The sequence below is a fragment of the Podarcis gaigeae genome, assembly GCF_964106915.1.
Source record: "Podarcis gaigeae genome assembly, chromosome: 2".
Lineage (NCBI taxonomy): Eukaryota > Metazoa > Chordata > Lepidosauria > Squamata > Lacertidae > Podarcis > Podarcis gaigeae.
In genome coordinates, this window is record NC_139679.1 from 110149012 (window position 1) to 110161467 (window position 12456).

Consider the following 12456-nt stretch of genomic DNA (forward strand, 5'->3'; position numbering starts at 1 on the left):
AATGCATATGGCCATAGGCTGCTTTAACCACACAGCTTCAACTCTTGACTCGCACAGAATATACCATTGCTTTCTGAGCATAGCAACTTTATGAGCCCTTTCCTCAGAAAAGGGGTTGTGCACTTGGCTGATGACCCCCATTGACCTCCATGGAATATAGGACCTTTCCAAAAACTTGGAAAAGCACTATGAGTGCCTGATTTTGCTACTCGTGGCAATAGAAGTGCTGTGGGTTAATGAGAGTTGAATGTACATCTGAAGGTGCTAGTATAATAAAAGGAGGTTGACTACTCCTTTTACAATAATGGCAGTGGAGGAACAAGAGAGAGGGCCCTTGGATCTTAGTTGGCTGTTTCCTGATATGTGAGACTGGACAATTGCAAGCTGCTAGGTCCCAGAAGCCTTTATGTGACCCAGTGAAATAATTGCATCTAAGCAACTGTTGTAAATGCTCATTCAGTGTATTTGCCCATTTTAAATGGGTGTGCTCTTCTGTCTGCTGTATTCCTGTAAAACATACTTAGCAGTGAGAGTGGATGTCAGAAATACGACAACCAATAAAACTAGATTCTGGTATATTGCCTCTCACACTTTTCATGAAGTTTTATATTTTAGCCTGGCTATATCTCACTGAATTATTTACAGTGTTCTTTTTAGAGTCAGGCCTACATATTCCAGTATGAATAATCCTGCCTTTAAGATAGGAGAGGAGAAACTTTAGTTGTGCTCCTGTGTGCCTGAGAGTATGCCCCACTGAACTGTAAATTGTGTAGGATTGTGCTATGAAATTCGTAAAAGTTAAAAAATCTTATGATATTAGTAGGGAAGAACTCTCAGAACATTTGGTAGAAGGACATTTGTTGTGACTGAAATATATGAGACTTGGACTGCATGTGGCAAAACACTAAATGTTTATTTTTTAAAAAATACTTGTTCCAGTTGGAAACAAAATATCTTGTAATGGCTTGCATATTTCACCAACACTCATTCAAAGGTCATGGTGATCAACAAAATGGCAAACAAATTATCAGTGCAGAGGATAGCATTTCTTCACTCTTTCTCACTGTCTTTCGCCATCTCTTTGCTTACTGCTCCTTTTTATTTTCCAAAGTTTATGTGATTGAGGAAGCCGCTTGTTGGCTCAAAGAATAGGATAACTCTTCAGTGCAAATCTTGATCCTTTCTCTGCACTGTACATTGACTCCTGAGAACTTTATCTAAAGAGGAAACATGATAATACTTTGCACTTACTAGAATTGAAAGCTACCCCCTGAAATTTTCTCACTTTTTTTTTTTTTGCAAAGGGAAGGTGTAGTTTTAACTGTTTTGAGGAGTTAGAACTAACTGTAGTACGCTCTTTTTCTCCTGTATTTTATCAGAATTTCCAACCATGGGTTCCAGACCGATAGACCCAAAGGAACTCCTGAAAGGACTGGACTGTTTCCTTGGCAAAGATGGAGAAGTCAAAACACACGAAGGAATCACTAAAATTTTCAAGTAGGTTTTTAGTGTTAAGGGTATAATTGAAAGGCTTGTTGTGACTCCCAAAAAGTGATGGCTTACTAAAACCTTACCTTGTACATGCGATGCAAGAACCCTCCAGCATCGTTTACAGCTGTTCAGCTATGGCAGGCATCCCCAAACCTGGCCCTCCAGATGTTTGGGGACTACAACTCCCATCATCCCTAGCTAACAGGACCAGTGGTCAGGGATGCTGGGAATTGTAGTCTCAAAACATCTGGAGGGCCGAGGTTGTTGAAGCCTGACCTTGCATATAATTCTGAAAACTAGGTCAACTTACTGGGTGAGCTGGAATTGACAGAATTTGAATTCCCTTCTCTCAACAAATGTATCTGTGTGTGTGTCACCCCACCCCACTGAAAAAGCTCCCTTTTCCTTACAAATATTATCTGGTGACTATACACAGTCTCATCTTCTGGATGGCCTTGCAGTAGTAGTTAATATTTCCCTTTTCTCCAATTTTAGCTTGATGAAAGATGCCCAGAAGATGGTCAGTCGCTGCATCTATCTGAACATCTTGTTGCAGACCAGAACACAAGACATACTCTCAAAGTAAGGACTTTTGAATGTTTCTGATGAATAGAATTTGGTCTGCTAGTTCCAGAGGCAGAGCGGGAGTTCTGTGGATTAAGTCTAGGAAAGGGGCTGGGGTGGACTTCTGACTCGTGTCGCCACCTCCAGCAAAAGGAATATGATTTCTATAATTACGGATGCCACTGAATTGTCCAGTCACTCACTTTACTTTATGCATTTTGCATTTTATGTTTTAACTCATCTTGTGGTCTCGATGATACATGAATATTAATAAATAAATAAATGAATAATACTTAAATAAATAATAATAGTTAGCAGGGTGAGCCCACTTGCATTCAGGATATTCATATCCCTGCTTTGCTTTTGCCTGTCTATCCGCCTCCCAGTTAGTCTTACAAATCCTAGGCACTCATTGCAACCATCTAGGAACGGTGAGCAAAGCACTTATCTCAACAAAGTGTGTTCCCCTCTTTCTGCAGATTCATCAAGGTTGGTGGCTACAAGCTTCTCAACACATGGCTGACCAGCTCAAAAGCAGCGAATAACGTGCCCCTCCTGCAGCAGATCCTGCTCACCCTCCAGCACTTACCCCTTACTGTGGATCATCTGAAACAAGTTAGTCAATGAAACAGCTTTGGACGTTGCTCTTCACCCTTGCCCTTGGGTTTCAGGGCAGCAGAAATGCCCTGTGGCAAGGTGGGTGGGCCAGGAGGGTTTGGCCTTTTTCTCAGGATCACACGCCTTTCCCAAAGCCAGTACCCCCTGGGTGCAGTAGTACAGCAACCTGGCGCACATTGTTTCAGCCTGCTGTTTTGCTTGATGTGATAACCTCCTATTTTTTCCTCCCACCCTTTCTATGTCAGAACAATACTGCCAAGCTGGTCAAGCAGCTCAGCAAGACAAGTGAGGATGAAGGTAAAAAACCTGTTCTCTGGACACTTGCAGAAATCTGACACATGCCCTCTTACATTGGCTATCACTGTATTCCAGCAGCTCATTCGGTGCTTATGTCTCTCTCCTTTCCAGAGCTTCGCAGACTGGCTTCAATACTGGTCAGCGACTGGATGGGTGTCATCCGTTCCCAGAGTAGCTCCCAGCCTACAGGTGAGTGACTCTGTGCTATCTCACAGATGCTCAGGTTAAGTTTGTAATAGCCAAATCTGGCTCTTAACCGGTCTCATCCTTCAGAACTAAGAACAAGTGTTTCCCAAACTCTGGTCTCCAGATGTTTTTGGACTACAACTCCCATCACTCCTAGCTAGCAAGGCCAGTGGTCAGGGATGATGGGAATTGTAGTCTGAAAACAGCTGGAGATTCAAGTTTGGGAAACACTGGATTAGACCAAAGAGATTGGTATATGCACACATTGTTTAAAGTAGGTACAAACAGTGATGAAATCTCCCTTAGCTGCATCCCAAAAGGGCCAGGAAGTATTCCGACTTTAACCCTTCTGACCTTCATTCTTCCTTGCAGAGCGAGACAAGAAAAAGCGGAAGGAGGAGAATAAAGGCAAAGCACCCGTTCAGGAGAAGCCTCAGGAGGCCAAATCAGAAACCAAGCCTGAAGAGACCCCTGAGAAAAAGAAAGAAAAGCCAAAATCTCTCCGCACTACAGCGCCCAGCCATGCTAAGTTCCGTTCCACTGGTAAGTGCTGGCATAGTCATGCTTAATGATCCAGTATGGTGTAGCATTTAAGAGTGTTGGACTAGGACCCTGAGAGAGCAGAGTTCAAATCCAAACTCAGTTGTGGAGCTCACAAGGTCACCTTGGGCCAGTCACAGCCTCTCAGCTTAGCCCCACCCCACCAAGTTGTTGTGAGGATAAAATGGGGGGCAGAGAACTGTGTATGCCACTCTGAGTTCCTTGGAAGGAAAGGTGGGATATAAATGTAGCGAACAAAATAATACGTTTTTGAGCAAAAATACATTCTAGAAACAGCTGGCTTACAGTCTTGGATAGGCAGGCAGTCCACACTTGCAGAGCCTATTCTGGGATTATTGCAGTTGTTGTTGGAAACTGTTATGACACTGAATGTTGCCGTTAACTTGCAGGGCTGGAAATGGAGACTCCATCCCTCCTTCCCGTAAAGAAAACTGTCAGTGCTGCAGTAACCTCGGACAAATACAACTTGAAGCCAATACCACTGAAGAGACAGAAGTAAGTCCTTGGATCCTAATGATGACTTCATCTCATTGCTCTTAACTACTTGTCGATTGGAGGGTTTTGACCCAGCGTTGGGAAAGCTTTGATTATTCCTGTTGAGCCAGCACTTTCCTAAGTTGTAACATCAACTCTTTCAGGAGGCGGGAGTTGATGGTGACAGGAGGCCTCTTGTTTGTTATCTGTAATGAATGAGGTGTAATAGTGGGAGAAAGTGGCTCAAGCCATTCTGTTCACCGGTTTTTAGATATGCTATAGCAAGGAAGTTTGGAATAGTGATAGGGCAGAATCTGAGTTCACACTGCCCTGGGATCTTCTGATAAAAGGGAGGGCTATAAATTGGATAAATAACAACAACAGGGACGTTCATTAGACGAGCAAAGTATGCAATTTGTGTCAAGTGAACTACAAGAGATATAAACTCCTGAAACTGATGGCGACCTTCGTAGTGCCCCCTCCTCATTTAACTGACAGTGTGCCTTTTCCTCCTGCAGCACATCTACTCCCATTGCAGAAAACCCACCTGCTGAGAAGAAATACAAGCCCCTCAATACCACCCCTAACACTACCAAAGAGATTAAAGTCAAGATCATCCCCGCACAACGTAAGCTTCTCTAATTTTTGTTTTTTTAATGGTTGTTCACACCATTGTGTCTTACCCAGAAGGCTTGTCCCAGGTAGAAAATGACCGATAGAGTAACATGCACTATAGAGGCAGCTAGAATACCAGTGCTCTGACCTTCCTCATGAGTGAGGCTGTTGTGGCTGCTGAATGTTTCTGAGGCTGCAGACCTTGCCATGCTTGCTTGGGAGTAGCTCCCACTGAGTACGGTGGGACATCTTATGACTAAACACGCTCAGGATTGCACTGATGAGGGACTTTGTTTACAGAATTGCTTTCAACCCGTTTTTCTCCATTCATCCCCAGCTATGGAAGGTTTGGGCTTTTTGGATGCCCTAAACTCTGCCCCTGTCCCAGGGATCAAGATCAAGAAGAAAAAGAAAGTTTTGTCTCCAACTGCAGCAAAGGTGAGAGGAACCTGTTAATAATGATAATAATAATAATGATAATAATAATAATAATAATTTATACTTTGCCCCTCTGGCTGGGGTTCCCCAGCCACTCTGGGCAGCTCCCAACAGAGTGTTAAAGCCGCAATCAAACATTAAAAAGTTCCCTAAACAGGGCTACCTTCAGATGTCTTCTAAAAGTCAGATAGTTGTTTATCTCCTTGACATCTGACGGGAGCGCCACTACTAAGAAGGCCCCCCGCCTGGTTCCCTGTAACCTCACTTCTTGCAATGAGAGAACCACCAGAAGGCCCTCGGTGCTGGACCTTAGTGTCTGGGCATGAACGATGGGGGTGGATGTATCAGTATGTATATTGATGGCCAAAGCCCCAGCTTCCCCTACTGTTAACACCATATCTGGCAATTAACTAAATAGAGGTTTGGGGTGTGTTTCTCAATCCTCAGTCGAGCCCCTTTGAAGGGAAGCCAGTGCAAGAAATGAGTGCCACCAAGCCAGCTTCACCAGAGCTTACCCCTGCATCAGAGCCAATGGATGTGGATAGACCTGGCACCCCTGTACCAGCTGTGGAGGTTCCTGAGCCAATGGAGACAAGTAAGGAATAGCAGGAGGGAAGGCACATCTAGTGTAACTGTGTGTGTACATGGAGCAGAGCTTTTTACCCGATGCAGTGTTGAGCTTGTCCAGGAAGCCTTCACCATCTTAAAATTGCTGTCTCAAAGCGAGATCCCGAGCAGCTAGTGCATGGTGTCTAAAAAGCCCCCCCCCCCCCAAAAAAAGAGGCAACTTTGCCTAAGGGATATACATTGCATCTGAAACAGGTTGGGGGTTTCCCTGCCTCTTCTGGCCCTGGTATTCGAAGCATGCGATGTCTCTGCAGCTCTGTTGCTGAGCTTGCATGTGGTTGTGCTTTTGCAGACTCCTCTGAGCAGGGCGGATTGCTGGATTCCAAACCAGCCGATAGCCCGGTCGACTCAACCCAGCTGACAAAGAAGGGCAAGAAGAAGAAGACTGTGAGCTGGCCTGAGGAAAGCAAGCTGCGGGAATATTTCTACTTTGAATTGGATGAGACAGAGCGAGGTGAGTGCCCTGTTCTGTTATTTGTGCAAATAAAAGGAGTTGGAATGTGAAAACACAATGCCCAGCCCAGGGATTCCTTCTGCAATGGCTACATCACAAGGCCACGTGGCAGTGAAAACAATTATTTTGGGCACTCTTGATTTTTCATCAAGGTTATCTTTGGAAGCAGTAATGTCCAGGGTTTATTTCTTCGTTGAATTAAAGCTTTGATATTCAGGAACTGAGGATCCTCTAGGCTAACATATATTGTTTGCTGTAGGAAAATCTGGAGTTTCTCTGTTGTGCTGATCAACAGAAAGGATTGGTTTTTCCTTTCAAGAAGTTGGTGTGGGAAGGCAATAATGAACTTTAAGTGTTGGCTCACGAGGGTCCCTAGCTGCATTGTTAAAAAGAGTTTTGCCAGATCTTATTTTAGGCTTACCTGTCTGCTTTGTCCTCACAGTCAATGTGAACAAAATCAAAGACTTTGGCGAAGCTGCCAAGCGAGAGATGCTGAAGGATCGCGAGGCCTTTGAGACAGCACGTCGGCTCAGTCACGATGCCATGGAGGAGAAGATCCCCTGGGTCTACCCGAAGCCCATTGACTTGCCTTCTCCACTGGTTCAGCCGGGAAGCGGGAGCCAGGAGAAGTTCACCCAGGCTGAGCGCGAGAAAGGCATTTTGCAGGAAATCTTTCTCTCCAAAGAGAGGTAGGCGAACTCCAGCAAACATGCTGACATGTGCATTTTGAGCACTTGAGACCTTGGGTTAGATCCCTGGCATCTTCAGCAGATGACTTCCAGACTGAGTATAGGACACAGAAACTAGATGGAATACGGACGTGACTATAGGCGATGCTCTAACAAGGATATGTGTCCTGGAAGACAGCAGTGGAGAAACAGAATTAGTTGCATGGTTGGGAGAGGCAATTCCATGGCTAGTCCCATTTTGGGGAGGACCTGGGCAATTATAGCGCTATCTTCCCGTTTCTTCGGCAGTATCTGGGCTCTCAGCAGTTCTCACCGTGCTTGTCCTCTCGGTGTTCCCATGTGGCAGGAGAAGGAGCTTTATTACGTAGGGCACTAGGTGAACTGTCCAGAGTTGGCCAGGGATTTCAAGTTTCTTGGCTTCCCTAGTTTCAGGCCTAGCAATCTTAACTTAGGCAAGGTGTTATCCGTCTCTTCTCTCCCTGTATTAATTCCAGACCAATATTCTCTCTCCCTAGTGTTCCTGACAGTCCTCATGAGCCTGACCCAGAGTCCTATGAGCCAGTGCCACCCAAGCTCATTCCTCTGGATGAGGTAAGTGCTTTCTCACTTTGGTGATTTCCAATCCCCTGCTTTGAGCAGAGGAAAATAAAAAAATAAAAAATAGTGGCTACAAGAGGAGTGGGAATGATAGCCAGGGCTAGTCTTGCAACTGTGCAGCAGGCCAATATTTTATTTTATTTTTTTAAGAGCAGGACACTTGATAGACAAAACCTCCTAGGTTCCCTATGCTAAGAAAGCATATTTAAGAAAGGGACCCCAGAAACCGTGTGCTCTATGCCTATTCCCTGCCCCCTCTCTGTGTTGGTTTCCCTTCTGTGTAGTGGAAACAAGCTGGAGAAGGGGAATATTTTGGATCAGAAGCACAGCCGATCTCCCCTGGGCTAGAACAGCCGGCTCTCCCACCCACCCACCCACCCGCCCCGTCTCCCTGGGTTTGAGCAGCCAGCTCCCCAGCAGCCAGCCTCTGCTGACTCCTTCTGTCTCCTCTGTCACCTCTCTCAGGAATGCTCCATGGATGAGGCTACCTACGAGGAAAGACTCGACCCAACCACCGCCTCGCAGTCTCCGGACGGAGCTGGGGGCTCGAAGCTGCCCCCGGTCCTGGCCAACCTCATGGGCAGCATGGGGGCAGGCAAGAACCCGCAGGGCCCCAACCCCAACTCCTCCATCAACGTGCAAGAGATCCTCACCTCCATCATGGTAACTAGAACTGCCACATTGCAGTCTTTTGAACAGCAGAAAACCAACCGCAGCTGACCTGGCCTGCCATGCCTCCTCCTCACCTGCCTCCTTTGCAGTTGAGAAGCCGAATTTCTGCTGAACCAAACTATTGGCCCCATCTTACCGACACCTTCAAATAGGTGCAGAGACCAGAATCCTCCTCCTCCTCTTCCCCTCATGAAATAAAAAGAGCAGGAGACTATCCCACGCTGCGCCAGGATGAGAAGCTGATAAATGGGATTCTGTCCTGAAACCCATTTTCTGGTGCCTTCCTTTGCGCAAAACCGGAGTAGCTCCCCTGCCCCAGCTAAGCAGAGGTGTACGCAGGACCAGTGTAGCCAGTGGGGACAGGGTAGGCCAAGGCTGCAGACCTCCTTTCTAATCCCACGGCTTATCTTCCCCGTTTATTGCAGGGTGGCTCCAACAATCACAAAACAGAAGAGCTGCTGAAGCAGCCAGATTACTCCGACAAGATCAAGCACCTGCTGGGCAACTTGCAGGGTCAGCCTGGACCGGGTCCTTCAGGAGGTGAGTTGGTTTCATTTGGCACCTTAATCCCTCTGCCCCCCATGTTGAATAGGCCTCGCTGTTTCCACCAGCTGTCCACCCAGATATGCCACACAGTTCCTCCCCACGAGTCTGTTGCATAAGGCGCCATAGGGCTGCTTCCCCCCACTTTAAAATGGAGGCCTAAGTAAAGGACTAGGTGGCCCATCCAAGGGAGGACATGCCAAAGCTTTGTGTTCGAATTCCAGGCGTACAGTGGCAAATGGGTTGGGTTTAGCCTGGTGGTTATGTAGAGCTGTTTCTCTCCTTTCTTTTTTCTTTCATATACAGCTGTTTTTCTCTGTTTCTCCTTTGCGATGGGACTCCATTAACAGTTCCTTTCTTCTCCTTATAGTTCCTCACGGACTGCTTGGAACAGGGCCTGGTCCAGTCCCCAACGGATTTCCCCCGGGGCCCAAAAACATGCAGCTCTTCCCTCCTGTAGTTCCAGGACCTATGCCTGGTAAGTAGAGATGGGTTCTTCCCAAAAAGAAAAGGCCAGCATGGAATCATAGAATCGAAAAGCTGAAAGAGGGAGCATGAGAATCATCTAGTCCAACCCCCTGCACTGCAGGAATCTTTCACCCTCTGTGGGGCTTGAAACCACAACCCTGAGATCTAGAGACTTATGCTCTTACCAACCGATCTATCCCTGGGATTGGGGGGGGGGGGGCATGGCGTATTCCTGAAAAAACATTGTCGGTTGTGTTTCTTTGGCTAAACCCCAAGCCACGCTCATTGTGCTCCCCTTCTGTCTTCCCCAGGACCCCACGGGGGCCCAGTTGGTCCTAACATGCCTCCCGGCCCTGGCGTGCCCAGCGGGCCTCGAATGATGGGCCCACCCCCACCCCAGTGTAATGATGGCTACTGGGACCCTCCCGACGGTGGCATGCGAGGTGGGCCCCACGGAGGCATGAGAGGCGGCAGCCCTGGTCCGGGCCCTGGCCCCGGCCCTTTTCACCGTGGGCGAGGTGGCAGAGGCGGAGAGCCCCCTTTCCGTGGACGAGGCGGCAGGCGGAACGGCGGCCCCCCTAATGGTAGGGGTGGCCCTCCCAACAACAGCATGGGCGGTGGCCATGGAGGGGGACACGGCGGTGGTGGCCACGGAGGGGGACACGGCGGCGGCCACGGAGGTCACGGAGGAGGGGGCCACCCCGGGGACCATGGCAGGGGCCACCCCGGGGACCACGGCCGGGGACATCCTGGCGGTCATCCAGGGGACCACAGCAGGGGACATCCAGGTGGTCATCCAGGGGACCACGGCCGGGGATATCCAGGGGACCACGGCAGAGGTCACCCAGGGGACCACGGCAGGGGACATCCAGGGGACCACGGCAGAGGTCACCCAGGGGACCACGGCTGGGGGCACGGAGGCGGCCACGGTGGAGGTAAATACTGGAGGTTTTCAGTGCTCTTCCCTTGATGGGGTGGGATTTGCGAGGGTGTCAGCCCAGCATGCAGAGTTTCACAGGGAGGCAAGCAGCTGCTAAAAGAAAAAGCAAAAAGCAAAGGGGAACAGAAATGTTTGGATACAGATTGTCCGTCCCCTTTGTCTTTGGCCCCTAAAACAGATTCTTCAAATGTTAACTATGCTGCCCAGGGCATAGGATAGTCTCTTCCCATTTACTTTTAATAGCATGCTTTCTTTAGAAACTTGTTTTGCCATCTTCGGTTCTTTGTGATGCATCGCATTCTGGGTCTGCGGGTGGCTGGGATGTAACAGCATGTTGAGGGAAGGGATGCAGGCAAAGTTACCCGAACTTCCTTCCCGCCGTGGCTGACTGCCCTGTCCCTTCCCTTTCGCCTCGCAGACAGGTCGGAGCGCCCCGTTTGCCGTCACTTCACGATGAAAGGCAGCTGCAGGTACGAGAACAAGTGTGCCTTCTACCACCCTGGCGTCAACGGGCCGCCCTTGCCCTAGTCGCAGGGCCCCGGGCCCCTCTCCCCAGCTCTTCTTAACTGTGGTATCAGCACACATTCCCATGTCACGGACTCCGGGACTTGAACCCCCAACTCTCGAGACTCATGCTGCATCCACCTTTTTATGGCTTCTGTGAGGCCCTTTAAACGTTTGGGGCAAGGGGGAGCCGACCACTCTCCCCTCCGCTGCTACTGATATGAACTGCCACACACCCCCCCCCCCAAAAAAAGAGGAAACCACTGGGAGGCACCTTCTCCGTCTGGTCTGTGGAGCGATGAGGCCACCCATGGCTGTGAAAGCACAAGAGACGTCAGGGCAGGATTTTGGGGAAAGCCGACCGACCTGTTTAAATATCCCTGTGAAAACCAGCAGAGGAGGAGGAGGAGGAGGAGGCGGCACTGCAGCTCTGAAAGGCCTGCCTGGGCTGGACTATATTCCACCACAGGTTCCCAGGAACCAGGCCTGCACTGAGGACTTTGCTTTTCCTCCGGCAGAACAGCTGGCCTCCGCAGGCAAACGCTGCCCTTCTAGGAACACGCATGTGAGGCAGGGCGAGAAGCAGCTGCTTCTGGATTATTCTGCGGTCGACGAATCTACAGCCCTGGTTGAAGGCCCACTGGGAGATGGGGGAATTCCAGTAGTCGCCACTTGCACAATACCTTACTGGTGCCCCATCCTCTCCCCTTTGTCAAATCTTCCCCACTGGCTGCAGAGATGCGGTTTCCTTTGGTGCTATGTTCTGTCATTAGGGGAAACCTACAAACTGTTTTCTATGAAAACTCAACCTTGACTCTAATGATTTAGGGGGGTAATTTTTTGTTTTCCTGATTTATGTTGTTGGTTGTGGGTTTCTTTTTTTCCTTTTCTTTTTTTTTTAAGTGTCTCACAAGGTGTGGGCTTGTCATTACATCTTATGTCTCCCGTTCTCCTTGAAGTGGGTGCAGTCGCCCCTCTCCTGAGGGGAAGGAAATGTCTCTTCTCTCTCTAAGTTTTGTATATTTTGTACATTAGTAATAAACATGGTGGGAAAATGAGTTATCTAATTTAACCCTTGTCGTCTGGGCTGGCTGTTCTTTTCCCTGGCAAATAAATTACATTGTATTCATTGAAGCAGGGCTCGAGGGGGAAAGGGGGAAATTGTTTTGAATTATTACCTGAACCAGCCAATTCTCCAGCATAGGCTGGCTTGAGCGGTGCTCTCATGGAACCATCTGTCCAAGAGTGTTTCTTTTGCAAAAGAAAACGGAAAAAGAGTCTTGCTCCAGCAAACCAGAGACACATCTCCAGCCTTCAGTTCCTGCAAGCCCACATGCAGCAGATGAAAGCGATTACATTCTCTAGGAACTATCTAGTTCCCCAGCAAAGTACTGTACTCTGAACCTTCTATCTGTCCCAAATCTACTACCAGTGAGCCTAGTTTCTAGTAAAGTGGTACCTTGATTTACAACCATAATCCGTTCTGGAGGTCCGTTCATAAACCAAAACAGGTTGTAACCCAAGGCGTGCTTTCGCCAATGGGGCCTCCAAAAACAATTGGTTCGTAACCCCAAAAAATTTAGGTGTAATCCAGAAAAAGTTCGCAAACCGGGACACACACTTCCGGGTTTGGCGTGTTTGTCATCCAAAACGTATGCAAACCAGACTGTTTGCAAACCAAAGTACCACTGTATTACGAGAAGAAAAACTTATCTCAA

The 12456-nt window shown here is 48.2% G+C and overlaps 1 protein-coding gene across 13 annotated transcripts in view; it reads left to right on the forward strand.

Annotated features, from left to right (window-relative positions):
- The window catches only part of PPP1R10 (protein phosphatase 1 regulatory subunit 10), a 21977-nt gene extending 10167 nt beyond the window's left edge, over positions 1-11810 (forward strand). For 4 of the 13 annotated variants that reach the window (XM_083723471.1, XM_083723472.1, XM_083723473.1 and 1 more), the window contains 18 exons: positions 1380-1497; positions 1987-2073; positions 2535-2670; positions 2919-2970; positions 3082-3159; positions 3529-3699; positions 4107-4212; positions 4710-4819; positions 5144-5244; positions 5692-5839; positions 6164-6325; positions 6768-7014; positions 7530-7605; positions 8077-8274; positions 8709-8823; positions 9197-9304; positions 9606-10229; positions 10653-11810. In XM_083723471.1, the coding sequence (XP_083579597.1) occupies positions 1391-1497; positions 1987-2073; positions 2535-2670; positions 2919-2970; positions 3082-3159; positions 3529-3699; positions 4107-4212; positions 4710-4819; positions 5144-5244; positions 5692-5839; positions 6164-6325; positions 6768-7014; positions 7530-7605; positions 8077-8274; positions 8709-8823; positions 9197-9304; positions 9606-10229; positions 10653-10762 (2736 nt within the window). In that variant the 5' untranslated portion in view covers positions 1380-1390 and the 3' untranslated portion in view covers positions 10763-11810. Of the gene's footprint in view, positions 1-1379; positions 1498-1986; positions 2074-2534; positions 2671-2918; positions 2971-3081; positions 3160-3528; positions 3700-4106; positions 4213-4709; positions 4820-5143; positions 5245-5691; positions 5840-6163; positions 6326-6767; positions 7015-7529; positions 7606-8076; positions 8275-8708; positions 8824-9196; positions 9305-9605; positions 10230-10652 lie in introns of those variants that run through there. The other 9 variants (XM_083723477.1, XM_083723478.1, XM_083723469.1 and 6 more) reach the window with 6 other exon arrangements.
- Positions 11811-12456: the final 646 nt, after the last annotated feature.